The sequence below is a fragment of the Dendropsophus ebraccatus genome, chromosome 2 (genome assembly GCF_027789765.1).
Source record: "Dendropsophus ebraccatus isolate aDenEbr1 chromosome 2, aDenEbr1.pat, whole genome shotgun sequence".
Taxonomy (NCBI): Eukaryota; Metazoa; Chordata; class Amphibia; order Anura; family Hylidae; genus Dendropsophus; species Dendropsophus ebraccatus.
Genome location: NC_091455.1, coordinates 43529825 through 43541839, shown reverse-complemented (window position 1 = coordinate 43541839; position 12015 = coordinate 43529825). Strand labels below are relative to the sequence as shown.

The following is a 12015-nucleotide window of genomic DNA, read 5'->3' as shown; positions in this document are numbered from 1 at the left end:
TGAAGTCAGCAGCAGTCCTATTACACGGAGCGACGAGCAGCAGCTCATGGCTGACACGACCATGATCTTTGAGCATGTTAAAAGACCACGATCAGCTGACATCGTGCACTTCGGCTGATCATTGCCTTTCCACATGTTCTATTGCGCCAAACGATTATTGGCCTGATCGGTCAGTAATCAGCCAAGTAAGGCCAATAATCGTTCAGTTTAATGGGACCTTAAAGCGACTCTGTACCCACAATCTGACACCCCCCCCCCCCCCCCCCCAAACCACTTGTACCTTCGGATAGCTGCTTTTAACCCAAGATCTGTCCTGGGGTCCGTTCGGCAGGTGATGCAGTTATTGTTCTAAAAACAACTTTTAAACTTGCAGCCCCGTGCCCTATGGGCGTATCTGTGCCCTAACTTTGCACCACCCCTCTGTCCCTCCTCCCCACCCTCTTCATCATTAGGAATGCCACTGGAACATTTTCTCCATGCTGAACATTGCTTACTGATCCAGCCCATGTGCCGGGCTGACACAGGTGGGGAATATGAGGCAATCTGCCTTGAGTATTCCTAATGATGAAGAGGGTGGGGAGGAGGGACAGAAGGGTGGGGCAATGTTAGGGCACAGATACTCCCTTTGGGCACGGGGCTGTCAGTTTAAACATTGTTTTTAAGGACAATAACTGCATCACCTGCCGAACGGACCCCAGGACAGATCTTGGATTAAAAGCAGCTATCTGACGGTACAAGAGTTGTTGGGTTTTTTTTTTTTTTTGGGGGGGGGGGCGTCAGATTGTGGGTACAGAGTCGCTTTAAGAAGTACATTATTACACAATGAACAGCGTTTTCTTTTTTGCACGTAATTGTAATTACTGTAAGAAACCTGCCATGGGTCATTAGGTCAGACTGTACAGTCGTCCTCCTACATGATACCATACAAGTATCATCTGCTAGTCACTGAGATTATACCCACATGAAACCAAGCTGAGTGTTTATTGAATAATGCTGTACAGACTGTCCGCTCTAAGGGGAAACCACATGTTTGCTGAATCCAAGCCTGCAGCTATCATGTCTTACAAGAAAAACATTAATTCGAAATGCAAAACAATGCTTATCTAACCCTTTAAGGAGTAGCCCATGTTAGAAGACTCATCTGCTGTTATGTTCCCACAGCGCCGGGGACACTGAAGAAGAAGGTCATTTTCTTACCTTTATCCTAAGCATAATTATTTGGGTACTTATAATGTGTATTTTTTTTACATAATAATTTAGTTTGGATGTTATGGATGCAGCAAAACAGGTTGTAAGAAGTTGCTGGTTTGTCAGTTGATGACTGGCCCTATTGTAATGGGGACCTTACTCTCACCAGGCCGGTAGCTTGAAGGACTATTGTGTTGGTCGCTTAAATAAATGTAAAAAAATATTGCACAAAAATATATACGATTATTAAACATTGATTTATTTCCTTTCAGAGGGTCATTGAAGACAAAAACACCACCTAGCATGGCTAGAAACCCAACCTCCGTACCTTCCGCTAACAAAAGGAAAACTTACAACGCAGACAACTACTCAAGGTAACATGCTCAGTTCATCTTCTGTCATTGTCATAAAAGGGTTTTTTATTTATTGTGTAAAATACAATGTAAGCATTCATTAAAAGGGTTATTCAGGCTGAGAAAATAATGGCTGCTTTCCTCCAGAAACAGCACAGCTTCTGTCCAGTTTGGCTGTGGGTTTCGCAGCTTACAGTTTGCTAATTTTGCAACTTTCTAATATACTTTTAGGGTACAAACCCACACACCGTATACGCAGCTTATTTACTGCTGCGATACGCAAATACGCAACAAATACGCAGCAGATTAGATCTAAATAACTGAACACAGCATCAAATCTGCACCACCAAATCTGCTGCGTTTTTGCTGCGTATCTGCTGCGTATACGGAGTGTGGGTTTGTACCCTTAATGCATTATTTTCATGTTCTTTGCTTTTGGTCACTGAATGTCATTTACATCCTCCAAACCCTTCAGTATTGGGCATGATCAATGTACTAGATAGAATCATTGACAGCGCACTAGAAGGAATCAGTAGCGGCGCACTGGATAGAATTAGTGAATGTCTCCAGCAATCAAAAATCTCTAAATGGAAATGAAATATTTAAAAAGTTGCAGCCTCCTTTTTGGTATACACAAAAAGCCCCTTTGATTCACTTATAACCATTTCTGACATGTTAGATGTTCATGAAACTGCACAAGGCTTCAGAGAAAACGTGGTTTAAAGGGGTAGTGCGGCGCTAAGAAATTATTCACTAAATAACACACATTACAAAGTTATACAACTTTGTAATGTATGTTATGTCTGTGAATCGCCTCCTTCCCCGTGTCCCACCACCCCCGCCCGTGTACCCGGAAGTGTGGTGCATTATACATACCTGACACGTGTCGACCCCCGTCTCCGATCTTCTGCCAAGGACGTCATCTTCGGGAGGCCGGCCGAATCGCTGCAGCCGTCCCTCATGCCGGCCCCCCTCTGCAGCGTCATCGGCTGCTCAGCCGCGATTGCAGCTCAGCAGCTCAGCAGCTGATGTATGCTTCTATGTGGCTGAATAAGTGTCCTCTCCCTTCCTGTTCTCTAATGTACCCCCTCCTTCCGTCCCATCACACTGCCTGTCTGTCTCTCTCCCCGCCCCTATTATACCTTCTGCCCGGTTTCAAGCAGCGGGGTGAGCGCTACTTATCTAAAACTCACCCCGCTGCGGAACCCCCCCCCCCCCATCTTTCCTAAAGATGAGGAGGGCGGGGAGGAGGGACGAAGGAGTGTTACAAAGTTAGGGCACAGATACGCCCGTAGAGCAAGGAGCTGCAATTTTAAAAGTAATTTTTTATGACAATAACTGCATCACCTGCCGAACGGACCGCAGGACAGATCTTGGATTAAAAGCAGCTATCTGAAGGTACATGTGGTTTGGGGGGGTGTCAGATTGTGGGTACAGAGTCTCTTTAATTCAAGTTTTTATATCAACCACATTTTTTTCCCAGATTTTCCATGTTATTATCTATATTTAAAAAAAAAAGCTTAGAAATCTCTTTTTATTTTTTAATCCTTATTCTTATTATGACTTGTTCTGTCTGTCATAATAAGGAGGAGGCTGTTGGAAAGTGATCTTTACAGCACAAGGCTATGTTCACACAGGAACGTCCATAGGAACGACCATTGTTTGGCACTCAGAAACAACAGCCGTTGTAGTGAGTGTCAAACAATGGCCCCTGTTGCACTTAAAACTGCATTGAAATCAATGCTCAACAGACGAAAATAATTGACTTGTCCGTTATTTCCACGGCTGAAGCGAAAAACTTCCGTTGTTCAAAACACTGTGTGAACAAAGGCCATTGTCTGCCTTGACTTAAAGGGGTTGTCCAGCAATTTTTTTTTTCTTTCAAATCAACTGGTTTCAGAAAGTTAAATAGATTTGTAATTTACTTCTATTTAAAAATCTCAAGTCTTCCAGTACTTATCAGATGCTGTATGTCCTGCAGGAAGTGTTGTTTATTTACATTCAAAAACAGTGCTCTCTACTGACATCTCTGGCGGAGTCAGGAACTGTCCAGAGCAGCAGCAAATCCCCATAGAAAACCTCTCCTGCTCAGGACAGTTCCTGACTCCGCCAGAGATGTCAGTAGAGAGCACTGTTTCTGAATGTAAATAAACAACACTTCCTGCAGGACACACAACAGTGTATAAGTATGGGAAGACTTGAGATTTTTAAATAGAAGTAAATTACAAATCTATTTAACTTTCTGACACCAGCTGATCTGAAAGAAAATTTTTTTTTGCTGGACAACCCCTTTAATTTAGAACAACAGCTGTTCTTGTCATAAAAAAATATGTTGTGTGAACATAGCCTAAGGGTGCATTTACACGTACAGAATCCGCAGCAGATTTGATGCTGTGCTCAGTTATTTTGATCAGATCAGCTGCGGATCTGCAGCATAAAATCCACTGTGATACGGTGTGTGTGAAGCTACCATAAGGGTGCGTGCACACTACGGAATTGCCGCGTATAACCTGCGGCGTATTCCGTTGCTCGTACCCGCACGCTGCAGCGCACATTTCTGCCCAGACACTATTCTATGCACGGGCGGATTACGCATTCCTCCGAAAGAAGTGACATGTCAATTCTTTTTCGGCGGAATGTGGAATCTGCCCGTGCATAGAATAGTGTCTATGGCACAGGCGTAAATGCGCGCCAACGCGTGTGGGTACGAGCGACTGAATACGCCGCGGGTTATACGTGGCAATTTGTAGTGTGCACGCACCCTAAGGCTGCGTTCACACTACGTATATTTCAGTCAGTATATGTATATTTCAGTCAGTATATTTCAGTCAGTATTGCAACCAAAACCTGGAGTGGATTAAAAACACAGAAAGGATCTGTTCACACAATGTTGAAATTGAGTAGATGGCCGCCATTTAATGGCAAATATTTGCTGTTATTTTAAAACAACGGCTGTTATATTGAAATAATGGCCGTTATTTACTGTTATATGGCGGCCATCCACTCAATTTCAACATTGTGCGAACAGATCCTTTCTGTGTTTTTAATCCACTCCTGGTTTTGGTTGCAATACTGACTGAAATATACGTAGTGTGAACCCAGCCTAACAGTGAAAGTTGACACCAGTAGATAAGACAAAAGCTTGGCTACCCCCCCCCCCAAAATGACTTTTCTACAGGTCACAGAGGTGACAGACCATGCTTATAAATCTTCCCCATACAAAGAATAGGGTCTGAGGATGTTCATTTTGCCTATGTCCATGGGGCTTGCTGTAAAGCATATCACTAAATGCTGTTATAAACTGCGTGGGAAGCCCCCATAATATTGTACTAAAAAGAATAACTACTTGCCCTAGTTACTGCCTTTGGTTCCAGGAGTCTGTTCCAGTTGGCTGGATGCCTTTATTCTAGTGGTAGGTCTCCAGCAGGGGTTATACATGTAATAAACGCATAATAACAAATCATTCCACAACATCTAGTAATTCATTAATAAAAAATAAATAATCCTGCATTTTGGAAGCTTCAGCTGCCTTCCAAGATGACTTATTCTCCAGCTTCCCCTTCCTGCACATAACCTTGCCTGAAGAGTCTCGGTTCTGAATGGTTTCCCAGCTGCCGTCCCTTGCAGGCGACCATCATGAATAAGCTCTTTCCTAGAACTCTGTTGTCTATAGCAATTGACATGTTCCTGATGCTGATCCCACAGTAGCTTTTTGTTAATACTGAAGTACTGAACTCTGCTACTTCCATTTCTACATTTATTCTTTGGCTCTGCTTTCCTCTCTGTTCACATTATGGCCTATATAACACACTTCGCCTACAATACAAGGACTGTGGACAATTGCAAGTTGCTCCTGGTGCCATTTATTTTCTACATGCCCATACTGCTATGTGTATGAGAGATAGTACAAGCCCGGTCTGTGTACCTGCAATCTTTGAGCATCTGTGCCTCCTCCACACTGTGAATGATGGGTACATCAAGGCTCTTCCCACTCATTTCTGGCCACCCATACAGTTCTGGGCAGTCGTCCCTTGTGTAAACACTACTGTATGTCCACAGCATCAGGGTATAATATTCTTCTCAACCAAAGATGTTCACTGCTTAGTGTAACCCCTTCCTTGCTGCTGCTGTTTCATTCCTTTATGCTTAAACAGCACAAAGCATCAATGACCCCTTTCCCCTCCCTATGCTATCTGTTGTATTGTGCAGTTAATCACACCACCAGACAGTTCAAGCGACTCTGTACCCACAGTCTGACCCCCCCAAAACCACTTGTACCTTCGGATAGCTGCTTTTAATCGAAGATCTGTCCTGGGGTCCGTTCGGCAGGTGATGCAGTTTTTGTTCTAAAAAACAACTTTTAAACTTGCAGCCCCGTGCCCAACGGCCGGGGCTTGCAGTATCTATGCCCTAACTTTGCACCACCCCTCCGTCCCTCCTCCCTGTCTTCTTCATCCTTAGAAATGCCCCAAGAACAATTTCTCCTGTCTGAACATTGCACAGGTGCCTTAACGATCCAGCCCATGTGCCATGCTGACACAGGTAAGGAATAGGAGACAATCTGCCTGGAGCATTCCCTCAGGATGAGGAGCGACAGAGAGGTTGCCCCAGCCTAATGCATAGTCACTCTAGGCCACGGCTGTTGTGCACAGGGCTACCAGTTTAAAAGTTGTTTTCTAGGACAATAACGCCAATCAGCGCCATTTCATGACATATCAGAGAGGTGTAGATGCGGCCCTGTGATTGGCCAGACAAGTAAGGGAAAAGAAGTGCCTGTGTGAGTACTGCTTTAAACATCTTAACTCTGGTCCTGTCCCCTGAAATCAGAATTACGATTTATTATTATTATTATTATTATTATTATTATTATTGTGTAATCCTGATAATGATATATTGTAATCCTGATAATAATAATAATAATTATTATATTTTTAAAAATCAGGATTACAATATAATATTATTATTATTATCATCATTATTATTATGAACAGGATTACAATAAAAGATGACACCTATAATTAAATAACACAGGATCACATCATTTACAAAGGGTAATGGAAGTGTGTAATATACAGACTTTTGTAAACAGCCCACACGCCAGTCGTTATTTTGAACATGTTGGTAAATATGGACAGTTGTGTCCGCTCACTTACCCCCTGCAAAGATCACAAAGCACGCCCACAAGTCAGCCAGTAGTTTTCTTACCGAAAGAAAACATAACTACAGTCCATAAAACTTTATGAATATACTTTAGTGTACAGAAGATTTATTATCTGTATGGTTAGAAAGTGATAGATGAATGGTTGTTTATATTTCTATAGTTTTCAGTCTGTAAAAGTACAACCCACAAATCACTGTTTTGATCTTTTCCATCCTCTTTGTTTGCACAGTTGTGACATTGCTATCTTTTTATCTCCTGGTTGTGACCTGTTAGATGCTTTTTTACTGTCTATGCAGTCAAGGTTTTGCTATATCAGAATACCAAATCTATTTGAATATAGGACACATCTGTTGATGGAAGGAGTTTGTCTTCTCCAGGATATACATTCCAGCAGCCCCTTTGCTTGCAGGGAATGTTGGAGCTGAGATCAAGGCTTTAGTTCTAATTAAATGACACGCTAATCAGCAAATAAAAATGCAAATCCGATCCCCCAGTCACTTATTTCCATTAGCCCAAAGCAGTTTGCCTTTGATAAGATAGCATAAATACCACTCTGTTACTATGCCCACCGTGACCCCCCATACAGCAGGCATACCCCCTGCACCCATCTCGGCTTCCTTTAACCTACTTATTCAGTCATTGCTTTGCTTGCTTTAGTGTCCATTCCTTAATGTTCATTTCTACTTTAATCTAAATTAAATCATTTTATTTTTTTGCTCCTTTACTTTTTAAAACCTAGTTGTATCTATCGGAGAGAACATGGTTTGTACTTTAAAGGGAAAGTATCACCTAAATTTGTATTTTTTATTTTTTTTCATACACTGAAACGTTTTCTTTTCTTTTTTCTCTAGTCCACCTTTATTTTATGATTGTCGTTTTTCTTCTTTCCTTATTTTTTATACATTATTGTGGGGCAGCCATCTTGCTGATTTTACAGGATTTTGAGATGCTTTATGGCAGGGTTGCACACAACGCTGCCAGTTGCGGTCCGCCCAGAGGTGTTGCTAGAACCAGGTGTTTATAGTACAGAGGCCATCATGACCATATGGGGGCACAACAGAGGCATCTTAACTATAGAGGGACACAACAGAGGCATCATACCTATAGAGGGGCACAGCAGAGGCATAACTATAGAAGGGCACAGCAGAGGCATCATAACTATAGAGGGGCACAGCAGAAACATCATAACTACAGAGGGGCACAGTAGAGACATCATGGCTACAGAGGGGCACAGTAGAGACATAGCTACAGAGGGGCACAGCAGAGACATCATAACTATAGAGGGGCAAAGTAGAGACATCATAGCTATAGAGGGGCACAGCAGAGGCATCATAACTATAGAGGGGCACAGCAGAGGCATAACTATAGAAGGGCACAGCAGAGGCATCATAACTATAGAGGGGCACAGCAGAGACATCATAACTATAGAGGGGCACAGTAGAGACATCATAGCTATAGAGGGGCACAGCAGAGGCATCATAGCTATAGAGGGGCACAGCAGAGGCATCATAACTATAGAGGGGCACAGCAGAGGCGTCATAACTATAGAGGGGCACAGCAGAGACATCATAACTATAGAAGGGCACAGCAGAGGCATCATAACTATAGAGGGGCACAGCAGAGGCATCATAACTATAGAGGGGCACAGCAGAGGCATCATAACTATAGAGGGGCACAGCAGAAGACGTTTAACTATATGGGGACATTATAATTACCCACCACTGCCACATATGCCAAGTAATTAGACCTGTAGCATGAAGGCATTGGTTTCTGACTGGTTCACCCACCCTTACCTTCACTGCCCAATTTATAAGCATGGTTGGATCATAGTAACAATGAAGCACTTTGCCCCTCTGCATTTTTGTCCCAAACCCCCTCCTAATGTCTGTAAGCTCTTGTTATCAGGACCCTCACTCCTCATGGATGGATAGTTATATGTATATCTCTGTAATGTCTGATTTTTGTCTGTTTGTCCCCCCAAAATTGCTGCGGAATCTGTTGGTGCTGTATAAATAATAATAATAATGACAACAACAATAATAATGTAAAACTATATGGGAGGAACAGGGGACATTATAACGATATGAAGGCATAAGAGACATTATTAACATATGTGGACAAAGGGGTCTATTATTTTTTTAGGGGGGCACAGGGGACATTATTACTGTGTGGGGGCTTAGGATGCATTTTAAATATATGGGGGCACTTTTAGTGAGGACATTATTACCTTAATAGTAATACATCTACACAGTCCTGTAAGGATAAAAGTAAACATTTTAGGCATATTTTTTATTGTGACCTCTTGAGGTCAAACACTATGACAATACAGTTCTTCGACCAAAACGGGTTGTGTATTTCTGCTTTACAGCAAGTTCCATGGACATGGGCAACAATGGGCAGGAGCTGTCTCATTGACATGAATGGGAAAGGTGTCTTTTCAGAGTTGCAGCAATGAAGGCTCCCTTCCGCCGTCCGTGCTTAAAACGCTATAAAGCATCTACACATCCTCCAAAAAAAATCAGAGAGTAGGAACAGAATGCTGTGTTTCAGTACAGTGATCACTTAACTTACAATGGCCTCAAGATACAATATTTTCAACGTACATTGTTCCTTTCTCGACCATCGTAACTTAAGACCAGACTCAACATACATTGTTATAGACAGTTCAGATCTGCGGAACATGTTAAAAAAAAAAACAAACAAACTAGCTGATCGACCAATGAAAGTGACCGTTTCACTGGTAAAATCCCAGTATTGGTGAAGTGCCTGCACTGGTTGGCTGTCTGGTATACTACATGTCCTGTACTGATCTTTACCTGGGCCAGGATTAGTTGTTCCTTTGGGTATCAGGTGAGGGCGGCTGAATTTTATATTTCTGGGACCCTGGCGGAACTGTACAGGAACTGAAAACGCTACGGTCCTCTACATAGAAAGTAATTTAGAGTCTCTTGTAGCTCCTTCTGTTGTATGTTAGGACTTGCTGTGTCCATATTAGTTAGCTGCTTGTTTTCCTTAAAGTTTTATTTTTTTCTCATTTTGGGGGATTTAGATCCAATAACCTGTTTTCCATACAGTTTTGGATTCAACATACAATGGTCGTCCTGGAACCAATTAATATCATATGTTGAGGCACCACTGTATATGGCTCTAATAAGAACATTTATTCTGTCTGGATAGAAGGTTTAGTTTTCTTGTTTTGATATAAGTTGGAAGAAGTTCAAAGTTTTATTGTGTAAAGAGATATAGTCACAGAAAACTTTTAGTTCTTGGCCGGTCTTTCTCCCAAAATTTACTCTTCCACAACTTAATTAACCAACTTTGGCTGATGCTTATCTGCTTAATTATTCAAAGATTTCACTTCTTTTTATAAACTTTCTTGGGGCGGCCATTAGGAGATATACACTTCCTATCTGTATTGTATGTATAGACTGTGCAGCAGGGTGTGGGAGCTATATGGCAGCTGCAATAAGCCTTGAAGGGAATGTAGCATCAGAAAACAAATTACACTCCCCAACTTTGAAATTGCAGCACCAACAAGGACAAATCATAAGGTTGTGCAAATCAAGGACGTACCAGATTTTGGCAAGATCTGCAAATGGCAGCATACAGAAAGTGAGTGAACAGAAGCCACATGTCAGGGGTCCAATCAGCTCCTGTGCAACTGAGGCTCAGTGCCAGTCATAGTGCCTCCGCACCTTAGCAGCAGAGCACCAATTTAACTAATGCTACATAATTAAAAAAAAAAGTAAAAAAAAAATTGAATAATGTTTGATAGTTCCCTAAAATGTGTAAAAAAAAAAAAAAAAAAAAAGTTTGATAATAATAATAATAATAATTAATCCTTATAAAAGTTTAGACTGCCCCTTCCCCGTTTCCTATTAAAAAAAAATAAAGTAAAATAAACATATGTGGTAATGCTGCGTGGGGGAAATGTCTGAACTAATAAAATAAGGTATTATTAATCCGGCTTGGCAATAGGCATAAATGGATAAAAAAAAAGTGCGTTTTTTTTTTTTTTTGTTTTGTTTTTTAGTGATTGTAATATATCACATAAAATAGAATTAAAAAAAGCCCTAATACAAAACTACAGATGCAAAAAATATTAGTCATCATACAAAAAAAAATTGAATGTGAACAGGAACTAAACTTTGATGGGAGTAAAGCTGCAGTTACGCAGCACAAGCACTGACACAGGGTGAAAGGACTCAACTGCTTTATTCCCTTATTTAGTATAGATTTAATAATATGAGACTGTACTGGTCAAGGAATACATATTGCAGTGAAGCATCTCCCCTGTCTCATCCTGGTCTCTGGAGAAGACACTGGACTCTACTAGGACTCCCCATTAGTCTACCATTCAACAGGAAATGTTTCTATTATCTGTTCCTATAACATGGTGGCCTCAATGTTCTGGATGTTTCTTATAAACCACTTAATTCACCTGTATTTCTTTTTAACCTTTTAGGCCCGATAACAAAATGGGTTACGATACTGGAGACCACACAATTGCCATGAATGGAGGCCGCCTGAAAGCTGGAGATAATAATGGCTCAGGGCAGCTGACTAAGTTTTGCCATGAGTGCGGCACCAAATATCCCGTTCAGTCGGCCAAGTTCTGCTGTGAATGCGGAGTAAGAAGAATGGTTCTTTGATCATTTCCTGATTTATTCTAAAGAAAGCCAAACATCACACCGCCTAAACGCGGGCTCGCTTCGACTGCTTACATTGCTGGCATATAAATTACCGGGAATATATGAAGTCCACAAGAAAACGAAAGCTTAAGTTGGCAAAGACTATAATTGAATATATTGGTTATCGTACTAGAATATTAAAACTGGATCTAATTTTTTTTTTTAAATATCCTGTATCTGCATCTCACAAGATCACCTTTAAATTTAATATCGGTTGTGTACACGTTTCTATGATGTGGCAATGGCTTATTTTGCAGAAAATAACACTAGGAATATACGGGGAACCTTGGAAGGAATACAACCAGCCCTAGTGTCTATGGGGGCTGCCAGATGTTCCCCAATGCCTAATATAAGGAAGGTGGTGCAGATAGCAAACTTTGAGTCTTTCTGGGAGCCACTTATCTTTAATTGTCATATTAAAGTAACATGTATTTGGCCAAGCCATACGGCCATGCCACTTAAGAATGATAATTGTTGGCCAACCTCTGTCCATAGTCAACTTAACAGAAGAGCCACTTCTATTGCACTCGTAAGTTCTGGCACTGGAAGCTTTAATTTGTTATACTAACTGCGTGTTCACTAGCACTAGAAATTGTTCTACGAATGCAGGACTGCGGTTTTA

General features: G+C 41.4%; 1 protein-coding gene across 2 annotated transcripts in view; it reads left to right on the top strand.

Annotated features, from left to right (window-relative positions):
* Positions 1–11554, top strand: part of ZC2HC1A (zinc finger C2HC-type containing 1A) — a 41862-nt gene extending 30308 nt beyond the window's left edge. For both annotated transcript variants that reach the window (XM_069957438.1, XM_069957439.1), the window contains 2 exons: positions 1461–1562; positions 11168–11554. In XM_069957438.1, coding sequence (XP_069813539.1) covers positions 1461–1562; positions 11168–11354 — 289 coding nt within the window. In that variant the 3' untranslated portion in view covers positions 11355–11554. The remainder of the gene's footprint in view (positions 1–1460; positions 1563–11167) is intronic.
* Positions 11555–12015: the final 461 nt, after the last annotated feature.